The sequence below is a fragment of the Anopheles coluzzii genome, chromosome 2, assembly GCF_943734685.1.
Source record: "Anopheles coluzzii chromosome 2, AcolN3, whole genome shotgun sequence".
In the NCBI taxonomy this organism is placed as follows: domain Eukaryota; kingdom Metazoa; phylum Arthropoda; class Insecta; order Diptera; family Culicidae; genus Anopheles; species Anopheles coluzzii.
Window position 1 is genome coordinate 69,011,455 of NC_064670.1, and position 23,859 is coordinate 69,035,313.

Sequence of the window (23,859 nt, forward strand, 5' to 3'; positions counted from 1 at the left end):
TAAAATATAAATGTTTCAATAAAGTGATGAAAAAAAGATCTACGCGTGTTTGTTTTTTTGTTTAGCTTTACATAACAAAAAAATACGCAGCAAGTGTGAGCGATCGCTGAACGAAAGAAACGCACACAGCGCAACACGAAAGAAACAAACACAAGCACACGAAAGGATGCTCGCGCATGGGCGCGAGCATTGAGAGAGCGCACCGGGTATTTTATATGGGAGCGGGAGAGAACCGCGGTACCCGTTCCCGCCCCCTTTTTTAAGCCTAGGAAATCTTCCATCGGCTTAACTCTAGGTTTTTACGCACACCATGATAAAAATTACCCGCTCGTTGTCCGTAGGGTCGAAATCAAAACGCGCTCTCGCCTCCGTGTATTTCACACCGATTCTCCGCTTAACTCTAGGTTTTTACACAAACCATGATAAAATATTCCGCTCGTTGTTTGTAGGGTATTTTGATCGGAAATTTAGTTGTATCTTTGTTTGTCCTGTGATCATGGGTGGAGCTCAGATCAGATCAGAATATATGTTTATTGATATTTTTCTATTAAGTTCATGAGTACATTTGTTTTGCGAGATTTAGCGTAACGCTCGCTTTTCACCGCTGTAGAGCATTTTGCCAAGAGGCAGTTTGTTTTGGTTTTAGAAAGCATGGTGTTAGGCCTAGGGCCTTTTGTTACGCTATCTTAACTTAAACTAACTTATCTACTTAACACTATTAGATTAGGAACAAGACAAAAGAAATTCAAAAATATGAAGGAAAGAAGGAAAAGAAAAAAAAAAATATATATATATATATATATATATATATATATATATATATATATATATATATATATATATATATATATATATATATACATATATATATATATATATATATATATATATATATATATATATATATATATATATATATATATATATATATATATATAGGCTTTATGGTAGTTCCTGCGTTTTGCTGGTGGGGCTCTGTTCGGTTCAGCACTTAACTCAGAATACACAGGAAAATGGTCTGAGTTAAGTTCATCAATGGTGCATGGTTTCATTATCACTGTGTTCGTAAGATACAAATCTAATGTGATGGGAGCCCCCCGAGAAGGGATATATGTTGGTTGATCAGGATAATCAATGATAAAGTTTCCGTGCTGTGCGATGTCGGCTAAGATTCTCCCATTAGAGTTGCTACGAATGTTGTTCCACAGGGTATGTCGAGCGTTAATATCGCCACCAACGATGATCCGCATATTGAGGTGCGTCAGTACATTAAGGTCTCTTCGGAAAGCCTGTGCTGTGATGTTGGTGCACTGTTTAGGGCAGTAGATCGCCAGAAAACAAACTGACCCCGAGCATGTCGAAACTTCAATCCCCAATGATTCGATAATAGTAGTATCGAATCGCGGGAGCAGCATATGGTGGATACCGTGACGGACTGCTATGGCTACTCCACCTCCTCTAGTACAAGTGCGATCATACCGATAAATGAAATAGTTACTGATGTAAAAGTTGATATCGGGTTTTAGGTGTGTTTCAACAATTAGTGCAATATCGATACGGTGTCTATGTAGAAAATATTCAAGCGGTATTCTTTTAGTCCTTACAGACTGTGCATTCCATGTCACAACGCGAAGATTACCCATTGAGCATAAGTAGTTCTCCGATAACGGCGAGTTGTTCTGCCTTGTTGCGGCATAGTCGAAGTTTCGACATCATCTTTGTGAAGATGCTAAAAAGTTCCTGCATGGAAAAAAGATTCGCTTCAGAAACTGGTGTTGGTGTGTCTGGGGCGTTCCGAGCATTTTCCAAGCGCTGGGCAAGGGTGATGAAGCCGGGTGGGGTATTTGGTTCAATTGAAGCAGTGCGGTTTGTCTGCATTACTGAACTGCTGGGTTGTGTAGCAGTATGGGTCGATGTTGCGGGGGGAGGACGTACCATCGGTGGAGCTGTTATTAACGGCCTCGGAGGGATCTGTCGATGAACCGGGTTCGGCAGATGTTGGTGTTTTGCCTGTCGACGTGAGGCCTGTTGCCTAACTTCTACATATTTTGCTCGGCGGGGGCAGGTTGGATCATCAGCCCCATGAGGACCCGAGCAGTTCGAGCATTTCAACGCCTCATTTTGGTCCTTGGTTGGACAAGCTTCGGTGATGTGTTGACCCGCGCAACGAGCGCAACGTGGTTGGATGTTGCAGTGTCGCGTACCATGGCCAAAGTCTTGGCAACGATGGCATTGCGTTGGACCCTTTTTACCACCACGATATGCCTCCCACCTTATGATGACTTGCTGTATGGTTCGAACCGCCTCTAGTATTTTCAGGGAGCAGGTCCCACGTTTGAAGTGTACTAGATACAATCTGGAGTGTATTGTATCGATGCGCCGTTTAATTTCGAAGGCCTCCAAAACTTCGAGTTGGTAGCGTCCCTGAAGTTCCTCCACTATTTCGGGGATGTCCATTTCTGGAAGCCCGCGTAGCACAGCCTTGAACGGGCGGTCTTGTTTCGCATCGTGGCTGAAGAATTCCGCTTTTCGCTCTTGCAAGTATTTTACTACGCCATCGTATTCAGACCTGGAGCGAGTGACAATGGATGTGCCAATGCCGCTGAGTCGCCCACCGGTCACCAGCACTCAGAGATCCGCTGAGATTAAAGCTGGCTTTGAAGCTGAGTTGGCGAAATTATTCAACCGATCCGTCGGGTCCCGAAGCCGAAGCAAACCCGAAGCCGAAGCAAAACCCGAACGGGGGTCTGCACGAACCTTCGTTAAATTAGCCCCCTCCCCCTTTTTTGCCAGGATTTCTTTCCGAAATGAAACAGTGTCACACACATGTAGTAGAACAATTAGATTTATTTAAGCAAATAAATCGGTTTAATGAGACGCACTAACAACTATTTCACACACGGTCAACACTTCGCAAATTACACAAATTATGGCACATTATATTAAAAACACTTTTATCAACTGTTCCGTGAATAAAACGCAACATTTTCACCGTACTTTCTGCACTCCACCGCTGTTCATCATGGTTGTCATCTTTCCACTGTACCCGTCATTTGCACCAACATTTGCACCAACATTTGCACATCACAAACACAGGTTTTGTTGTCTCCGTTCGCCGTGAAACACACATGAAATGGAAGAAAAATGATATTAATTAGAAGGGGGGATGTTGGTTGATAATTTTAATCACTTTTACTTACCTCAAATTAAACAAAACTCCATTTTTCACGGGGTTTATCCGCCAAGCGCTGAAACACCACACAAGCACCAACCTCACTGGACTAAAAGTAAAGCCTACTGCGTGAATGTGTGTATGCGCTTCTGCCAAGCCAACCGCGCCGTACTGCGTGTGTAGCCAAGTGCGTGTGTGTGTATATTTGCACCACTGGACACAGAACACAAATCTCACCGCACAGCAGAGCGTGTGTCGCCAAGTGTATGCATGTGTGTATTTGCACCACTGAATTCTGAACGTCCACCACACAGCGTGTATCGCCAAGTGCGTGGCTGTGTGTTGTATCACCGTGGACTGCAGAAAACTACCTGCACTAGAACAGAGCGCTGGTGTGGCCAAATGTGTGCATGTGTGTACTTGCTCCACTGAAAGCCGGTATCGCACCAGATTTCGGGTGTCGCCTTGTGCGTGTGTGTGTTATTGTCACAGCACACTCGTTCGTCATTTTTTTTTTCGTTTTTTCGCTTGAGCCACTCGATTTCGTTCTTCGCTGATTTTGGCAGCGCACGAAGGGGGTTCGGTTTCAACTTCCAACAACAACAACCACACGAGGAGGCTCGGGGACACTCATCAGGGGAAAATCGCTCAAATTAGAGCGAGAGACAGATAGAAAAAGTGAAAGGTCAATATAAAATCTTCGGCTTTTGACTGTTGGGCGGAATTGGGGCGTGAATCCTCGTGACTGAAGCTCCGGACGAAGTTCAGCAACAGGTACCCACCGGGCACCAGCACTCAGAGATCGCTTGAATACGCGCTTGAAAAAGAACTTGAATTGGCGAAATTATTCAAGCGATCCGTCGGGTCCCGAAGCCGAAGCAAACCCGAAGCCGAAGCAAAACCCGAACGGGGGTTTGCACGAACCTTCGTTTAATTAGTCCCCTCCCCCTTTTTTGCCAGGATTTCTTTCCGAAATGATACAGTGCACACCATTATACTATCGTAATTCGATTTATTGAATATCGAACCAACATAGAATACAAAAAAACACAACAATTGCACAATAATCACTGCACTTAATTCTAAATCAACGCACATAATTTAAAAAAAAAACACTTTTTACACTCGCACAGTGAAAAAAAAAAACAATTTCAGCACAGCACTTTCTGCTCCTCATCGCGGTTGCTCCTGGTTTTTCTCGCTGCACTGTACGGCCCACCATCTCCAACACCACGACACTGCCACAGGTTTTGTTGTCTCCGTTCGCCGTGAAACACACATGAAATAGAAGAAAAATGATATTAATTAGAAGGGGGGATGTTGGTTGATAATTTTAATCACTTTTACTTACCTCAAATTAAACAAAACTCCATTTTTTACGGGGTTTATCCGCCAAGCGCTGAAACACCACACGAGCACCAACCTCACTGGACTGAAAGTAAAGCCTACTGCGTGAATGTGTGTATGCGCTTCTGCCAAGCCAACCGCGCCGTACTGCGTGTGTAGCCAAGTGCGTGTGTGTGTATATTTGCACTACTGGACACAGAACACAAATCTCACCGCACAGCAGAGCGTGTGTCGCCAAGTGTATGCATGTGTGTATTTGCACCACTGAATTCTGAACGTCCGCCGCACCGCACCACACAGCGTGTATCGCCAAGTGCGTGGCTGTGTGTTGTATCACCGTGGTGTGGCCAAATGTGTGTATGTGTGTACTTGCTCCACTGAAAGCCGGTATCGCACCAGATTTCGGGTGTCGCCTTGTGCGTGTGTGTGTGTTATTGTCACAGCACACTCGTTCGTCATTTTTTTTTTTCGTTTTTTCGCTTGAGCCACTCGATTTCGTTCTTCGCTGATTTTGGCAAGGCACGAAGGGGGTTCGGTTTCAACTTCCAACAACAACAACCACACGAGGGAGCTCGTGGATAATCACGAAGGGAAAATCACTCAAATTAGAGCGAGAGACAGATAGAAAAAACGAAAGGTCAATATAAAATCTTCGGCTTTTGACTGTTGGGTATTGTTTTAACCACAATCGGTGGCGGCTTGAAATTCGACTCGGAAGTCGGATTTACTTTTCGACCTGCCACCCAGATAGCAAAGCCGAAGGCCTTTGTATGGGAGCCATCGCGCTGATCAAGGCTCACTTTTTCGCGCGCATAAAGCAAAATGTGCGCGAAGGCGAAAAAAACCCGAAAGCGCTTCGTGTCCTCTCTCCCACGCAAACAATGAGACCCCAAATTTTGAGTGATTCAGGCCGAGGGGTATGAGGAAGCTTGAGGAAGCAAGGAGAAACGCGCTGCGGTGAGAGCGCGCTTTGCTTTTTGAGTGCGCTTGTCACTAACACAAAACGAACCCAGCGTATTGGAACAAGCCGTGTGTGATTGTGTGCGTGCGTCGACGGCTATTTCAGCTGGAGAACTCGTTTTTTATTTGCACCCAATTTTTGCCGGTCAGTCTGTCTCATTCTTACTACCACATTTGACTTCATACAAAGTGGCAAAGTTTGACGTTTCGAATGTTGATGTTTTTAATCTCCTTGATTCTGCGTGATAAAGTGTACAAAAACTTGTTATAGTGAAGTGTATTAATGTGTTTAGTGTTACTTCGACGTGCACAGTTAATTTAAATATGAAAAGTGTTGGAAAACAAAGTGTTGTAGTGATATTTATGCCTGTTTGTACCTCGGCCAAAGAGGTAAACATCATGTTAACAAAGTCAACAAAAAGGTAAATAACAACAACATGCATCGAGGTATATGCTCTTTTTGCAAATGTAAAAGAATTATGCCATATGCAAATATTATGTTAGATTTGTGAAAAAAGTGTTTTTACTATTATTTACCCGAGTTATTCCATTTCCCTCCCCCGCCTATCCACTTGTGTACCGGTAAAATTATAAAAATCGTGGCATATTGTTGTACATATAATGTGTTTTATGTTTATATAGTTTAATATGCGGCTAGCTAATTTCGCTGCCGTGGTTAGCATACCGGACATGCAGATTATGGGGTTGCGGACGCCAAACGAAATCCGGGATGCAGCAATAACCGGGATCGCACGTGTACATCTTGGCTTGTACGTCGTGGCTTTGTGATGAGCGGGTCGATCCGAACTTACCGGGTCAGAGTCATCCGTAAGTGACCAGTAGTCGTTCGGGTCGACCCGAAAGGTACAAGTAGGTAAAGTAGGCCCAAGCACCGGGTCGGAAATGCTTATACTTTTACGTACCTACTGATTACTGCAACCATGGTTCGGGATCGATTCCGTGAGACTCCGGATCGTATCGTAAAATTAATCGTCAAGTATAGCTGAACCCACGAGAGCAGTAAAGGACAGTTAACACTTTTGTTAGAAACCCGGTTATGAATGCCCGCCTGGCTGGAGGAATTCAAGCGAGACCACCATACAATGCATGCATAAATTATATTATGACATAACATAAACGATAAAATTTTATTATGAGCGTGATTATTACAATCTAAATTAATAATTTAATTAATTAATTAATTAATTAAGCCTGTCTCGTGGTACAGTCAACTCGTACGACTTAACAACATGCTCGTCATGGGTTCAAGCCCCAAATAGACCGTGCCGCCATACGTAACACTGACTATCCTGCTATGGGGGTTATCCAAAAGTCACTGAAAGCCAACACAACAAGTGGTACAGCCAGGCCTTGATCGACACCGGTTGTTGAGTCAAAAGAAAAAAAAATAGTTCGATCTGGACCAGTCATATGGTTAACTTTTAATAAATAATTTGAAATTTAACAAACCCTGTTTTCCATACAAACGCATGCTTTTAAATTGAACTGTCAACCAAGTATCAAGTGTTCAATTAAAAAGCATGCCAACGAATAAGCGTTGAACTACAGTCAGAATTCAATAGTTTGTATCAGAATACCGGTTTTTTTTTTAATTTCACAAAAATCTCATGGCCTGCCGAGAAAAATTTCATTTTTTTGTATGGAAAAACGTGCCGACTAAAAAGCACATACTCAATAGTTGGCATGGAATCGAAGTTCAACCAATGAGTTCAGATTGTTCTGTTAATTTGTTCTTTTGATCAAATAGCCATTGCCCAAGAGAAATGTAATAATAATTTTCTTTACCTGTGTATCTGCATAATGGTGTTGCTAAAAATCAAAGTATTACCCTGGTTTATACAAGGATTCAATGGGTAAATATCTAAACATTACACCTGCTAGTGTTTATCCTGTTACATAAGTACCTTAAAATAAAGGTACTAAATAGTCCGTTACATAAGAAAATAGAAAATCCTACCTCTTTTCTGTCTTATAAAAACCCGCGCAATTTTTGTTTGTGTTAATACGATTCGGGCAGTCGTTTCACTCGGTGTTGTTATGCGTGCTCTGTACAGTTATAAATTTTGTGCAATACTGTTATAATACAAGTGCAGAATAATACAAGTGTATATTTTAAATATTCAACGTGCCGTGAATTTCACTCAATCACGACAATGTCGGCCAAAGACAAGCGCAAGTCAGGATCCACGTATAGATCCATAGAAGCCAATAATAAAAAGCTTGATGCTGAATTGTTTGGAGAGAGTAGTGAAGCTGGGCCAAGTAATATTCAGACAGCTACGTCAAATGTAGAGTTCAGTGAACACCCGCATTGTGGTAAGTGCAAAAATAAAAATTTTAATTAATGACCAATGCAAATTAAACACATTTATAATACTTTTTTTTATTTATTCATTGCAGAGAACCATCCTTGTCCATTTGATGAATACATCTTGCAAGAAGAATACGTCAGTGATTGGGTTACTATCGATGCATTCGACGATATGGAAGTATATGAAGAGGTCAACGAAGATTACGATGAAGCTGAGGAAACTATACACAGTACACAAGAGTCTCAACACGAAGAGGAACCATTTGATGAGCTTATTCGAAATTGGGCATTAAAAACATACCAAACACATCAAGCGCTAAATGGACTATTAGAAATTTTACGTAAAAAAACGGACTACCAACTGCCGAAAGATGCTCGCACGTTGCTTAAGACAAGGCAATGTGGAAAAGAAACGTACCCTATAGCAGGGGGAGAATTTTGGTTCCCTGGGGTACGATCGGTTCTCAAGGATCACTTTCGGTAAGAAAGCAATAGTCTTAAATACGATGGTAAATTTTTACTAATATTATATGTTTTATTTTCTGTATTTTGTATCTTTACAGCGATGTACCACCAAGAGTCGGGGAACATTGCATCACCAGCAATATACATAGTTTGTTGCATGTGTATGATGATGTAGACAAATTCGGCCCGCTTTACACCATTTCATCTTATCCCTTTGAAAGTAAGCTCCAGCATGTTAAGAACTGTCTTCGAAACGGTCATAAGGTTTTGGTGCAGGCTGCAAATAGGATATCGGAGCAAAAACCAAGTACTGCGTCATCAAATAGAACAAATCTCTCTTTTCCATTTTTGAAAACCAAAACTAATGGAGTAGCATTGCACATAAATCCACAATTAACTCTTTCTCCTGGTTTTCAGTCCAATTGGTTTTTGACTCATGATAACTACATAGTTAAATATTGTAGCGCAGAACAAAAAGATTCAACTATAATAATTAATGGAAGAGCATTCAATTATATAACGGAAACCCGCTCGTACTATATTTCACCTTTTATGAAGGATATATATGAAGAAGATTCATGTAACCTTCGTACCGATGAAATGGTATTTTTACCCAGGGATATAAAGTGTAAATTAGTAGCTATTAAAACAGGTAATAGCAGTTTAGTGTTTGTTCCATTTCTTAGAACATTAACTAATTAGAGGTAAAATGTAATTTAAACTATTTTTTAGAAATAAAATCGAGCATATGTATTTGATTGGAAGTTAAAGTTCGTGTTTTATTTTCGGCCTTTTTTATTCACATGTTAATACTATGTACTAACGATGTTCATTTTATCACTGTCTTAGAATCATAAATATTTGAAAATCGATATGTTTATGTTGCATGAAACAAAATAGAAAAAAAGGTTTTGGTAAACGTTTCATTACATATAATTATCACAACCTGAGTTATCACATAAATATTCCTTCTTGTAGTTCTAAAATACGTTTACCCTTATATTTCCCGATCACAGTATTTTTTTTTTAATTTTCACGTTCGATAAAACATAACTAAACAGAAAAACATTAAATAAATATCATAGCATATTAACATTTTTCGTTATTCTATTCCAATTTGATCTCATTTGGTAATAATAAAGTATATACACGTGTTTAAAAAAAAGCAATACATCTCTCATCGCCTAGTATGACATACACTCTTTCGCTCGTCTTTCATATTAATGCGTTCATGTGCATGCTTAAGTTTACGCTTAAAAAAATCATGTACATAATTCATGTCCACTTCGATTCCCAAATGGTTAGTGGCGACAGCTTTCATAAGCCGCAATACATTAATGTATCGTTCGAAAGGAATTTTTGTTCCAGCCGAACCGTCCCAGCTGCACGTAGCAAAGAATTTTTTTTCAAATAAAATATTTATAGCCTGGTGTAGCCTATTGTTAGCATCTTGACGGTCGATCTCAGAATCAATTTTGTGTAAATAAGAATAGAAAAAAAATTCATCAGCTCCTAATCTTTCTTCAACGTCATCGAACTCTTGAAGGCTCGATACAACAGTGAGTTGAAAGGCCTGATTATTTCTGCGCGTTCCTTGCATTGGTTGTACGATGGAAAGTATGTCCATCGTATAAACCAAAATTTGTGCGTTACGAGCATCCAACCTAATGAGCGTATTCCGGCAGCGCACGCAACAATTATGTCCATGGCACTCGGAGGGCAATGGCATACTTGGGGAATCCAAACTCCCTGCAACTGTGTCACGCAAAAGCACAGCTGAAGCCAACGGTTGCTGTCGTCCGACAATACCAGTCGGTTCTGGTTGTGCAGCAGACACCGTCGGCTCGTTCTCGTTAAAACAAGCCGATGTGTTTTGCAATTGTGAATCAGCCGCATCAACACTCATATCATCTGACACGAGTGAGTCGAGCAGCTGTGCCACAACTGCATCATCACCACCGGAAGCCGCCGCTTGCAACGACGAATGGGCAGTTGAGCTCGGCTGCAGCTCCCCGATGCGCCGAGCGATTCCGGGCGATCGAGCCGCAACAGCAACACGACCACCAGCAGCCGCTTGCACCGTTGAACGTGCAGCCGAACTCGGCTGTTGTCCGTCGTTGCGTCGAGCGATACCGGGTGGCCGTGTCACACTAGCAACTCCACCACCGGAAGCCGCTTGCAACGACGAATGGACAGCTGAACTCGGCTGTTGTCCTTCGATGAGTCGAACGGTACCGTGTGGCCGTGTCACAACAGCAACACCACCACCGGAAGCCGCTTGCACCGTTGAACATCTAGCTGAGTTCGGCTGTAGTCCGTCGTTGCGCCGAGCGATACCGGGTGGCTGTGTCACACTAGCAACACCACCACCAGAAACCGCTTGCACCGTTGAACGTGCAGCTGAACTCGGCTGTTGTCCGTCGATGCGTCGAACGGTACCGGGCGGCCGTGCACCAACAACAACACTTCCACCGGCAGCCGCTTGCAACGACGAATAGGCAGCTGAACTCGGCTGCAGATCACCGATGTGTCGAGCGATTCCGGGCGGCCGTGCCCCAACAGCAACGCCACCACCAGAAGCCGCTTGCACCGTTGAACGTGCAGCTGAACTCGGCTGTTGTCCGTCGATGCGTCGAACGGTACCGGGCGGCCGTGCACCAACAACAACACTTCCACCGGCAGCCGCTTGCAACGACGAATAGGCAGCTGAACTCGGCTGCAGATCACCGATGTGTCGAGCGATTCCGGGCGGCCGTGCCCCAACAGCAACGCCACCACCAGAAGCCGCTTGCACCGTTGAACGTGCAGCTGAACTCGGCTGTTGTCCGTCGATGCGTCGAACGGTACCGGGCGGCCGCATCACAGTAGCAACACGACCACCAGCAGCCGCTTGCACCGTTGAACGTGCAGCTGAACTCGGCTGAAGTCCGTCGTTGCGTCGAGCGATACCGGGTGGACGTGTCACAGTAGCAACGCCACCACCAGAAACCGCTTGCATCGGCGAATAGACAACTGAACTCGGCTGCTGGTCCCCAATGCGTCGAACAGTTCCGGACGGCAGTGTCACAACAGTAACACCACCACCAGCAGCTACTTGCAACGGCGAATATGCTACTGAAGTCGGTTGCTGCTCACCAAGGCGTCGGACGATTTCAAACGGCAGTGTCACAACCGTATCACAACCACCAGCAGTCGCTTGCACCGTTGGACTTGCAGCCGTACTCGGCTGTTGTCCATCGTTGCGTTGCTCTGTTCCGGTTGGCCGTGTCACAAGAGCAACACTACCACCGAATGCAGCCGACACCGTTGATGAAGCAGATGCCGTGGCTAGTTGTCCCTCTTCAAAACGCGTAACTGCTCGCACATCTATACAAGCCGGGATCCGGCCTAAACAAAACAACATTTCATCCCGGTCTCCTTCAACTAGACGCGCTTCGTTCCCCGGTGAAGACATGATGTTTTTGCTGCACATAAACACAAAAAGGTATTAATTTTATGGTTGTTTAACTTTTTATCACAATAACTTACACTTTCTATCTTTTTATTTCAGTAATACCCTGTAAACTGTAACATATATCGATTTATAACACTGTCCTAATGCTGTTGTAAACGTTTTGAAGCCGGTTTTGTGAATGATGCGCTGTCAGCCTAATAAAAAATGGATGTGTAAAAATGACACGCACACTATTACCTTAGCATGCGGCTCGAAAGAACACGAACACATTGACAACTGCAGAGCTCACCGTGCGTTGCGGGTGGGGTGGGGGAGGGCTCGCGTGAGTGGGTAACTCATTGGTCGAAGAGACACTGTATTTCGACAGCGTCACTCAAATCACTCAAAAAATACACTCATTTTGCCGGACGGGTCGTGTTTCTACCCACCGCCCACCGGGCACCAGCACTCAGAGATCGCTTGAATACGCGCTTGAAAAAGAACTTGAGTTGGCGAAATTATTCAAGTGATCCGTCGGGTCCCGAAGCCGAAGCAAACCCGAAGCCGAAGCAAAACCCGAACGGGGTTCGGTACGACCCTTCGTTAAAATAGCCCCCTCCCCCTTTTTGCCAGATTTTCTTTCCAAAATGAAACAGTGTCACACACATGTAGTAGAACAACTTGATTTATTTAAGCAAATAAATCGGTTTAATGAGACGCACTAACAACTATTTCACACACGGTCAACACTTCGCAAATTACACAAATTATGGCACATTATATTAAAAACACTTTTATCAACTGTTCCGTGAATAAAAAGCAACATTTTCACCGTACTTTCTGCACTCCACCGCTGTTGATCATGGTTGTCATCTTTCCACTGTACCCGTCATTTGCACCAACATTTGCACATCACAAACACAGGTTTTGTTGTCTCCGTTCGCGGTGAAAAACACATGAAATGGAAGAAAAATTATATTAATTAGAAGGGGGGATGTTGGTTGATAATTTTAATCACTTTTACTTACCTCAAATTAAACAAAACTCCATTTTTTACGGGGTTTATCCGCCAAGCGCTGAAACACCACACAAGCACCAACCTCACTGGACTGAAAGTAAAGCCTACTGCGTGAATGTGTGTATGCGCTTCTGCCAAGCCAACCGCGCCGTACTGCGTGTGTAGCCAAGTGCGTGTGTGTGTGTATTTGCACCACTGGACACAGAACACAAATCTCACCGCACAGCAGAGCGTGTGTCGCCAAGTGTATGCATGTGTGTATTTGCACCACTGAATTCTGAACGTCCACCACACAGCGTGTATCGCCAAGTGCGTGGCTGTGTGTAGTATCACCGTGGACTGCAGAAAACTACCTGCACTAGAACAGAGCGCTGGTGTGGCCAAATGTGTGCATGTGTGTACTTGCTCCACTGAAAGCCGGTATCGCACCAAATTTCGGGTGTCGCTTTGTGCGTGCGTGTGTGTTATTGTCACAGCACACTCGCTCATCATTTTTTTCGTTCTTTCGCATGAGCCACTCGATTTCGTTCTTCGCTGATTTTGGCAGCGCACGAGGGGGTTTCGGCTTCAACTTCCAACAACAACAACCACACGAGGAGGCTCGGGGACACTCATCAGGGGAAAATCGCTCAAATTAGAGCGAGAGACAGATAGAAAAAGTGAAAGGTCAATATAAAATCTTCGGCTTTTGACTGTTGGGCGGTCACCAGCACTCAGAGATCCGCTGAGATTGAAGCTGGCTTTGAAGCTGAGTTGGCGAAATTACCCAAGTAGCAACCGAAGCTTTTTTCTCCCAGTTTCAACCCCCTCATGTCCACAAACTGCCTTCGCTTACTATTCCTATCCCGTTTCTACATTCCACAACGTTTGTTGCGTTCTCGCTCATCAGGGTGTTAGTCAATTCTCTCTTGCCACACGAAGAGAATTCTCCTGCACACTTCGTGTGTTGGATTCTACCCATCCCTGTTGAACACACGTCATTTTCTTCCATCGCACTCATCAGGGTGTTTGGTCTTTTCCATCCAAGTCAAAGAGCGACTTCAGTGTGCTCTGAACCGTGGATGTGAGAGTGTGTGTTTGTGTGCTGCGTGAACTATTTTTCCTGCGTGAAACACTACATACTACGCCATCCGCGGTGTTCTTTCTGCTTCATCGGAGGACGAACTTTTATCATCTAATTGTTTGGGTAAGTGTCTTTTTCTAAGTGTCTAGTGCTATGTGACATTTATTCTAATTCTAATATTATTCTAATATGCAATGTTTTGCACATTACAAGTTTCAGATGTGTGCTGCTACCGCTAGCTGTTCCTCAAACTACTTAAAAAGTGTGACACTGTGTGCACAGGCGTTCAAGTTTCAATTGATCCTCAAGCACAAAGGTAAGTTTGTCACATCTTTAAATGAAGTGTAATCTTTTTAACAAAGTGTGTCTATTAATTGTGTATTTTCATCAACAGCCTTCATACAACACCGCGGTTGAGGCGCGCCAAATCTGATGACATCTTTCCTGAACCAAGCAGGCTGAACACGCGCACCACCACGGGCTCCAGCGCGGTGTGAAGAGGGAAGAAGAAAAGACAGAATTGGAAACAGCCGCGCCAGGCTTCCAACCACCGTGTGTGTGTATGTAAGTATGTGAGAACACATGTGTGAATCCTCTTGTGGGAACTGCAAAAAGAAGAGAATAAAGAGTGTGAAGCAGCTAGACTGCCGCAACCAAATCAAGAGAGTGAATTCTCATTTCAATCCGAAAAACTGGGAGAGAGTGATGACATGCGAGAGAGAATAAAACTAGAAACACGAGAGAGGACACGAAGCGCTTTCGGGTTGTTTTCGCCTTCGCGCACATTTTGCTTTATGCGCGCGAAAAAGTGAGCCTTGATCAGCGCGATGGCTCCCATACAAAGGCCTTCGGCTTTGCTATCTCCCAAGTAGCAGAGCCGAAGTTTTTCAGAGATTTTTCTGTGTGCCAAAGCGAGATGCCCTGTCTTCTCTCTCTAGATTTTGGACAGCAAACCGCTGCGCGTGTAGAGGTGTGTGCGTGTGACGAACAACGATGGATGAAAAACGCGAGGAGCGGGGTCCGAAGTCTTTCGTTGGTCACACACACATGCATTTACCAGCGGATATCGCTGGACCGAGTCTACCCATCCCTCTCGATCCACCATGATTTTTCTGCTATCGCGCTCATCCGGGTGTTAGGCATCCTCAGTCTGTCCAGAACTTTCCCTGTGGAAGGATGTACTGAAGTGAGGTGCGATTTCTTGTGTCCCCTACTTTCCTTATTTACGTTTTGCGCAGTGTTGCTTCTTCTTCCATTGTGGAATGATTTATCTTAGCAAATTGTTGAGGTAAGTTTCTTGATCTCATATGTGCTTCAATGTATTAATTTAACTAATGCTTATCGTCTTCAAAGTTACAGGTGCATGCGCCATTCATCAACGCCTACCTGTTGGCATCATCAACAATCTTTATAGTAGGTGACGGAAATAAATTGTTTTCCAGTTTTAAAATATTAAGGTAAGTGTTGCTCTCATCATATACGTAAAACTATCCAAAGTAATACGTACTACATGCATTAATTATTGGTTCATTTTTATTGACAGCGTTCAGCACAACTCAGCCACAAAACAACGCACTGGATTGCGCTAAGAACCTGTCGAAACGCGCGCAGCCCCCGGGAGCGGTAGGAGAAAGGAAGAACGAGAGGAGAAAAAACTAAAGCCAGCGCGCAGCTCTGATGGTACCCCGTACGCGGTAAGAAGAAAAAAGATCGAGAGGAGGAATAACGGTAAATTTGGAAGGGGGAGACCGTTCTGCCGTCTCCACAGTGTGAGTATGCCAAAGCACGTGTTGGAAGGGAGAGAAAAAGTGTGGAATAAACCGCATGCGAATGTGTGCATACAGCAAAAGTAAACATGTGTGCCTCATCATTTCTATAAGCAATCCGAAAAGGGGGTGGAGCAAACACATTGGTATGCGTGAGATGCAGAATAAATCGGAGCGTTATAGTATGTGTGAACGCGATCGTTCGGGTCGAATGTGTCTATGTGTGCGTGAAACCATATTTACACTTCTACTGCAAGTGGGTACGTAAGTGGGGCCATATGTGTACGACACGATCCCATACAAAACTTCGGCTTTTGCGGACTGGGCTGGGTATTCAACCGATCCGTCGGGTCCCGAAGCCGAAGCAAACCCGAAGCCGAAGCAAAACCCGAACGGGGTTCGGTACGACCCTTCGTTAAAATAGCCCCCTCCCCCTTTTTGCCAGGATTTCTTTCCGAAATGATACAGTGCGAACCATTATATCAATATGATTCGATTTAATGAATATTTTATATAACATAAATACAAAAAAAACACAACACATGCACAATAACCACTGCACTTAATTCTAGATTAACGCACATAATAAAAAAAAAACACTTTTTACACTCGCACAGAGAAAAATTAGCACAACACTTTCTGCTCCTCATCGCTGTCGCGCCTAGTTCTCGCTGCACTGTACGGCCCACCATCTCCAACACCACGACACAGCCACAGGTTTTGTTGTCTCCGTTCGCCGTGAAACACACATGAAATGGAAGAAAAATGATATTAATTAGAAGGGGGGATGTTGGTTGAAAATTTTAATCACTTTTACTTACCTCAAATTAAACAAAACTCTATTTTTTACGGGGTTTATCCGCTGACTACCAAGCGCTGAAACACCACACAAGCACCAACCTCACTGGACTGAAAGTAAAGCCTACTGCGTGAATGTGTGTATGCGCTTCTGCCAAGCCAACCGCGCCTTACTGCGTGTGTAGCCAAGTACGTGTGTGTGTATATTTGCACCACTGGACACAGAACACAAACCTCACCGCACAGCAGAGCGTGTGTCGCCAAGTGTATGCATGTGTGTATTTGCACCACTGAATTCTGAACGTCAGCCGCACCGCACCACACAGCGTGTATCGCCAAGTGCGTGGCTGTGTGTTGTATCACCGTGGTGTGGCCAAATGTGTGTATGTGTGTACTTGCTCCACTGAAAGCCGGTATCGCACCAGATTTCGGGTGTCGCCTTGAGCGTGTGTGTGTTATTGTCACAGCACACTCGTTCGTCATTTTTTTTTCGTTTTTTCGCTTGAGCCACTCGATTTCGTTCTTCGCTGATTTTGGCAGCGCACGAAGGGGGTTCGGTTTCAACTTCCAACAACAACAACCACACGAGGAGGCTCGGGGACACTCATCAGGGGAAAATCGCTCAAATTAGAGCGAGAGACAGATAGAAAAAGTGAAAGGTCAATATAAAATCTTCGGCTTTTGACTGTTGGGTAGTTTTATTCTCTCTCGCATGTCATCACTCCCCAGTCCGCAAAAGCCGAAGTTTTGTATGGGATCGTGTCGTACACATATGGCCCCACTTACGTACCCACTTGCAGTAGAAGTGTAAATGTGGTTTCACGCACACATAGACACATTCGACCCGAACGATCGCGTTCACACATACTATAACGCTCCGATTTCTTCTCCATCTCACGCATACCAATGTGTTTGCTCCACCCCCTTTTCGGATTGCTTATAGAAATGATGAGGTACACATGTTTATTTTTGCTGTATGCACACATTCGCATGCGGTTTATTCCACACTTTTTCTCTCCCTTCCAACACGTGCTTTGGCATACTCACACTGTGGAGACGGCAGAACGGTCTCCCCCTTCCAAATTTACCGTTCTTCCTCCTCTCGATCTTTTTTCTTCTTACCGCGTCCGGGGTACCATCAGAGCTGCGCGCTGGCTTTAGTTTTTCCTCCTCTCGTTCTTCCTTTCTCCTACCGCTCCCGGGGGCTGCGCGCGTTTCGACAGGTTCTTAGCGCAATCCAGTGCGTTGTTTTGTGGCTGAGTTGTGCTGAACGCTGTCAATAAAAATGAACCAATAATTAATGCATGTAGTACGTATTACTTTGGATAGTTTTACGTATATGATGAGAGCAACACTTACCTTAATATTTTAAAACTGGAAAACAATTTCTTTCCGTCACCCACTTTGAAGATTGTTGATGATGCCAACAGGTAGGCGTTGATGAATGGCGCATGCACCTGTAACTTTGAAGACGATAAGCATTAGTTGAATTAGTACATTGAAGCACATATGAGATCAAGAAACTTACCTCAACAAGTTAGCTAAGATAAATCATTCCACAATGGAAGAAGAAGCAACACTGCGCAAAATGTAAACAACGAAAGTAGGGGACACAAGAAATCGCACATCACTCCCGCACATCCTTCCACAACAAAAGTTCTGGACAGACTGAGGATGCCTAACACCCGTATGAGTGCGATAGCAGAAAAAATCATGGTAGATTGAGAGAGATGGGTAGACTCGGTGTAGCGCAATCCGCTGGTAGATGCATGTGTGTGTGACCAACGAAAGACTTCGGACCCCGCTTCTCGCGTTTTTCATCCATCGTTTTTCGTCACACGCACACACCTCTACACGCGCGGCGGTTTGCTATCCAAAATCTAGAGAGAGAAGACAGGGCATCTCGCTTTGGCACACAGAAAAATCTCTGCAAAACTTCGGCTCTGCTACTTGGGTCTCTCCCAGTTTTTCGGATTGAAATGAGAATTCACTCTCTTGATTTGGTTGCGGCAGTCTAGCTGCTTCACACTCTTTATTCTCTTCTTTTTGCAGTTCCCACAAGAGGATTCACACATGTGTTCTCACATACTTACATACACACACGGTGGTTGGAAGCCTGGTGCGGCTGTTTCCAATTCTGTCTTTTCTTCTTCCCTCTTCACACCGCGCTGGAGCCCGTGGTGGTGCGCGTGTTCAGCCTGCTTGGTTCCGGAGAAGATGTCATCAGTTTTGGCGCGCCTCAACCGCAGTGTTGTATGAAGGCTGTTGATGAAAATACTCAATTAATAGACACACTTTGTTAAAAAGATTACACTTCATTTAAAGATGTGACAAACTTACCTTTGTGCTTGAGGATCAATTGAAACTTGAACGCCTGTGCACACAGTGTCACACTTTTTAAGTAGTTTGAGGAACAGCTAGCGGTAGCAGCACACATCTGAAACTTGTAATGTGCAAAACATTGCATATTAGAATAATATTAGAATTAGAATAAATGTCACATAGCACTAGACACTTAGAAAAGGACACTTACCCAAACAATTAGATGATAAAAATTCGTCCTCCGAAGCAGAAAGAACACCGCGGATGGTGCAGTATGGAAAGTGTTTCACGCAGGAAAAATAGTTCACGCAGCACACAAACACACACTCTCACATCCACGGTTCAGAGCACACTGAAGTCGCTCTTTGGCTTGGATGGAAAAGAGCAAACACCCTGATGAGTGCGATGGAAGAAAATGACGTGTGTTCAACAGGGATGGGTAGAATCCAACACACGAAGTGTGCAGGAGAATTCTCTTCGTGTGGCAAGAGAGAATTGACTAACATCCTGATGAGCGAGAACGCAACAAACGTTGTGGAATGTAGAAACGGGATAGGAATAGTAAGCGAAGGCAGTTTGTGGACATGAGGGGGTTGAAACTGGGAGAAAAAAGCTTCGGTTGCTACTTGGGCAGCGGTGTGGCAGATGCTGCGGGTGGGTTAGCCGACGGACCAGCGGATGTTTTTCGAGTAGACCGACGACGAGCGGAGCCTTTCTTTCGATTTACTATAGTAAATTCCTGGGAAATTTCCTCCTGTTCCATGGTGTCGGAGGAGCTGGTATCGTTGATGCTATTGTTTTCATTATTCAGCCTTTGTGCCAATGCATCGTTATCGGCAGTTGGGCATATCCGCCGCACGGAGCGTTTCGACATGCCCGAGTCCGATCCACTATCACTGCAACTGTTTCTTCCACGCTTCGCGTGTTTCCCCCCCCTCCCCCGACATGATCGAAGAAGAGGCAGAGAAACGCGCGCGACAAAATGAAAACCGGTTTTATAATAGATTATTCGGGAGCACAAAAGAAGCGGTGCTTACCCATCGAAGGCTCAAACCGAACTGTGGGTGGAGCTCGATTTTTGCGATACATATCATCAATCGGCTTATTATGTTGGTTCTGGTTGTTATTGTTTTGGGTGTTAATGGGTCTGGCGCCAAATGTAAACAACGTACGGTTGTCAGTAGCGACATCCGAGAACAAACGTTTTGACCGTTTTATGCGACGAATTTTAGCGGGGGAGTGGCTACTTCGTGGAGTTTTTAGATCGAGCTGACATCCGTACAAACCCAGTTTTAATTTCATTAGTCAATGGCTCCATAACGTCTTGCTTGATGCTTTCGGCGACCGTTATTGCCGTCTGGAAGCCAGATTGCATGGCTGCGTCTTTTACGAACTTGGTGCGCGGATTCATAAATACGTTGTTGCAGCGAATACAGCACCAGTGTAATTGTTTATATTCCGCAATGCGCAGGAACAGATCAACAGGAATCGAAGTGCAGCGCTGGTGAAATGGAGAGTCGCACAGGCAGCAGCTGATAGATGCCTCTTCAATTTCCATAGTGCAGGCGTTGCAAATTCGGGCCATTCTACGGGAGCGGTGCAGGTTTTCGTTGCAGCAACAAGAGCGATGGCGGTTAGGACACGCGAACTCAAATGCGATCCGAAAAACGAAATTTACGCGGGTAGTTTTGGTCAGCAGAGATACAGGGTTTTTACAAGTCAGAATAGAATGTCAGCAAAACAATTTCAGAAGCTCAAGATTCACTTTAGCTTTCAAACGTTGTTGTTTCACCGCACCGATGCTATTTTCAATAGCGCAATTTGATTTTTAAATCGCTCAAGTTGTTTTTTTAGAGGCCTTTCGCATTGTTTTGCAAATTCAAACACTCATTTTTAGATTATATGATTGAGATCAATGCTGTTATGCGTTTAAGCATTATATTTATGAAATATTACGTATTTATGGTAAAAGTGGCGATTTTCTGTGCAAAAGGCTACATAAACATTGTACATGTTTACATACGCTAGTGCTCGTAGCTTTTTGCACAGAAAAACTCATTTTTTACAATAAATATGTAATGTTTCATAAATATAACACTATAAATGCATTAAATAATTCATTTATATACGAATAATCTGAAAATGCGTGATTGAATTTACAAAACGATGCGAAAGGCGTCTAAAAAAACAACTTGAGCGATTTAAAAATCAAATTGCGCTATTGAAAATCGCATCGGTGTTGTGAAACAAAAACTTTTGACAGCTAAACTGCATCTTGAGCTTCTGAAATTGTTTTGCTGACATTCGATTCTGACTCGTAAAACCCTGTAAACGCACTATTGAACGATAATGGAACGGTGTTCTAAAATACTGTGATTATAAAGAAATCGGAAAATAGTGTGATAAACAGCGCGATATTAAAGAAAATGTACTGAGCGATATGCGAATGCGACTTTTACGTTAAACGTCAATGTTGTTGTGGTCAATGGTTGTAAAGCAAACTTACCAAAAATTTAGCAAAACATTAGCAAGGGGGGGGGGGGGGGTATTTATTTCTGGGCCCCAAGGGGCCGCTTAGTTGGCGTAGTGCTCGCCCCCGAGTACACACGTAGCAACACACTGTATTTCGAATATAAATTATTATTTATTGTTTGACTGTGTTGACTATGACTTTTTGTTTCATTGGCCGTGTTGCATTTGCATTTGTAGGATGAACGTTTGTTTTTCACTAGCATCGATGGTGGTGATAAACATGGTTTTAGTTCGACCAAAACAATGTTTACCAGGCATAGTTAATGCCGAGGCCATTGCTGTAAGTCATGTGCGCAACGGCTGGAGCAGCGGAATATGCAACGCCCAGTAGTGCCGGATTCTTAAGTGCCGTAGCAGCATAACCGACATGGCCATAAGCAGGAGCAGCGATTGGATGTGGATAAGAAGCGGCGATATGGCCAACCGCCAGTCCTGGATTGCTTACTCGCACATCGGATTTGCTGACTGAAGAGTAGGGAGTATCGATGGTCTTCGAGTAGGTCGAGATCTGTCCCAAGTTTCCATAACTGCGTAGGATATTAGACTGCTGGCTGGTAATGGCCGGAGTGTGAATACCTGCGTAAGTTGGGCCTGCTGGGTTCAGAGTGTAGGCGGCTTGGGATACAGCAACCAAAGCAAAAAGAGCGACAAACTATGGAAAATAATAAACTTTAATAAAACTGCTCTTTCATATGAACACATTACATATAACCACTTACACGATACATTGTAACAGAGAAATATGTGAACAGAATAACTGAATAAATGATAACGTCAATGAAATCGTCGATGCGACTGCTTTGAATTCAGTTAGCAAACTGATAATCCATAAAGAGACTGCATATCGCTTTTATAGTACCCAATGGAACCCGCAAAAAGCATGTCAGTAGTGAATTGCTTTGCTTTGTTGGTGTTTTTTTTCATCGTGTACTTCAATCTTGCAGGTCACACGCACCCACAGGTCACTCTCACTTGCATTGCGTTGGGAAAGGGTGGACGAAGTAGTACGATGTTAAACTAGATTCATAAAGCACCATAATCACTATCACAATCACAAGAGAGCTGCATGACTGCATGCATGGCAAACTTGTTGAAGATAATGTATGTAACGCATAAATGTAAAATAAAAAATGCATAAATAAAATAAAATGCATAAAATGCACAAATGTTAAATAAATATATATATATATATATATATATATTTGCGATTTGCGATTTGCGAAAATCCATAAGAGATAGATAAAAACAGTGAATGTATGAGTTGTGCAGAATACTATTTCACATCTTTGTTTATTTTTTTTCAAATTTTTTCAACTCATTTTTACACGAGCTATGACGAAAAAACAAATTTATGGTCGTACCATAACTATAAAGACACCTCGAAAAACAGGTCTCATGTGCTAACTAACGCATTTAAAAATCGTTCAAAAATATAAATAACATATTCTACAAAGATTTTAAAGAAATATATTTTTGAGCGATTTTTAAAAAGTTTTTTTATAACTTAATTTAAGGTTTTATTAGTTTTATGAGAGTAATTATAAAAAAAATTCGAATATCAAAAAAAAATAAATGCGCTGTATATATATATATATATATATATATATATATATATATATATATATATATATATATATATATATATATATATATATATATATATATATATATATATATGTATATTTATATTTATATATATATATATATATATATATATATATATATATATATATATATATATATATATATATATATATATATATATATATATATATATACATATATATATATATATATATATATATATAGTTGTGTATATATATGTATAGTTGTATACATATATATATATATATATATATATATATATATATATATATATGTAGGCGCTGTTTATATATATATATATATATATATATTGTATATATATGTATATTGTATATATATGTTTCGTAGTTACGTCGTAGGAGTTGACGACTGTACCACCAGACTGGCCAAATATATATATATATGTATATATATATATATATATATATATATATATATATATATATATATATATATATATATATATATATATAAATAGCACTTCGTTTTAAATATAATTAAAATACTTGTTAGCAGTAAGATAAATTTCATATATTCTCTTTCTTATTTTTTTTAAATACCAGTAACATACAATCTAACTTAATTGCATCCCTTTTTATTTTACTTTATTTTTAATTTCAAGTTATTTCAATAAAGCTTCAAAAGGCTGTGGTCAAAATAATAGCAGTATTGAAAAAAATTATTAGAATTATACTTTTTTTAATTTAAATTGTTCTCCATATTTTTTTTCGCGTTAATTCATTACATTATGTTCCTTTTTGCATGTTTAACCATTAGTATCCTGACGCATTTCCTTTATTTTTAATAACAGCAGCACACCTTGCCGGCATCGAATCAACTAATGCCTGGCAACGGGAATCAGGTATAGCTTTCCATGAGTCCAGAACTACTTTCCATAAATCTTCCAAATTTCTAGGGTTAGCTTCAGAAACCGCGTATTTTATGTCCTTCCATAAATGCTCAATAGGGTTGAGGTCTGGAGACTGCGCTGGCCACTCCATAACATCGATGTTATTCGCTATAAACCAAGACTTAGCTCGTTTGCT

At 42.4% G+C, this 23,859-nt stretch overlaps 3 protein-coding genes and 2 long non-coding RNA genes across 7 annotated transcripts; 2 read left to right on the forward strand and 3 right to left on the reverse strand.

Annotated features, from left to right (window-relative positions):
* Positions 1 to 7,486: 7,486 nt before the first annotated feature.
* LOC125908338 (uncharacterized) lies at positions 7,487 to 9,133 on the forward strand. Its single transcript, XM_049611046.1, has 3 exons — positions 7,487 to 8,291; positions 8,375 to 8,496; positions 9,126 to 9,133. The coding sequence occupies exons 1-3, from the start codon at positions 7,852 to 7,854 to the stop codon at positions 9,131 to 9,133; spliced, it is 570 nt and encodes a 189-aa protein (XP_049467003.1). The 5' UTR covers positions 7,487 to 7,851.
* A 176-nt stretch (positions 9,134 to 9,309) lies between these two features.
* On the reverse strand, positions 9,310 to 11,730 carry LOC125908339 (mediator of RNA polymerase II transcription subunit 1-like). The gene is made up of 2 exons (XM_049611047.1): positions 10,008 to 11,730; positions 9,310 to 9,329 (listed from the first exon to the last, which is right to left on the reverse strand). The coding sequence occupies exons 1-2, from the start codon at positions 11,728 to 11,730 to the stop codon at positions 9,310 to 9,312; spliced, it is 1,743 nt and encodes a 580-aa protein (XP_049467004.1).
* Positions 11,731 to 13,919: 2,189 nt separating this feature from the next.
* Positions 13,920 to 15,644, forward strand: LOC125906680 (uncharacterized). The gene is made up of 4 exons (XR_007452039.1): positions 13,920 to 14,106; positions 14,185 to 15,078; positions 15,144 to 15,247; positions 15,334 to 15,644. It is a non-coding gene; the product is annotated as an uncharacterized LOC125906680 (long non-coding RNA).
* A 1,873-nt stretch (positions 15,645 to 17,517) lies between these two features.
* Positions 17,518 to 20,767, reverse strand: LOC120961021 (uncharacterized). Of its 3 annotated transcripts, none has more exons than XR_007452034.1 (5): positions 18,888 to 20,767; positions 18,695 to 18,791; positions 17,883 to 18,616; positions 17,714 to 17,811; positions 17,518 to 17,627 (listed from the first exon to the last, which is right to left on the reverse strand). It is a non-coding gene; the product is annotated as an uncharacterized LOC120961021 (long non-coding RNA). The 3 variants fall into 3 exon arrangements; XR_007452033.1 differs by having other exon boundaries at positions 17,714 to 17,817; positions 18,695 to 18,797; XR_007452035.1 differs by having other exon boundaries at positions 17,714 to 17,817; positions 17,883 to 18,552; positions 18,888 to 20,764.
* A 533-nt stretch (positions 20,768 to 21,300) lies between these two features.
* On the reverse strand, positions 21,301 to 22,061 carry LOC120961208 (cuticle protein 67-like). Its single transcript, XM_049606542.1, has 2 exons — positions 21,928 to 22,061; positions 21,301 to 21,860 (listed from the first exon to the last, which is right to left on the reverse strand). The coding sequence occupies exons 1-2, from the start codon at positions 21,934 to 21,936 to the stop codon at positions 21,456 to 21,458; spliced, it is 414 nt and encodes a 137-aa protein (XP_049462499.1). The 5' UTR covers positions 21,937 to 22,061; the 3' UTR covers positions 21,301 to 21,455.
* Between the last annotated feature and the right edge of the window lie 1,798 nt (positions 22,062 to 23,859).

What these genes read in the sequence shown, in the direction of transcription:
- LOC125908338 (XM_049611046.1), top strand. Translation starts at nt 7,852, where the DNA reads ATGCAAATTAAACACATTTATAATACTTTTTTTTATTTATTCATTGCA. An exon ending in GTTCTCAAGGATCACTTTCG is followed by an intron (nt 8,292 to 8,374) that starts GTAAGAAAGCAA and finishes GTATCTTTACAG; the next exon opens with CGATGTACCACCAAGAGTCG.
- LOC125908339 (XM_049611047.1), bottom strand. Translation starts at nt 11,730, where the DNA reads ATGTCTTCACCGGGGAACGAAGCGCGTCTAGTTGAAGGAGACCGGGAT. An exon ending in AGGGAGTTTGGATTCCCCAA is followed by an intron (nt 9,330 to 10,007) that starts GTATGCCATTGC and finishes TTTTCTGTTTAG; the next exon opens with TTATGTTTTATCGAACGTGA.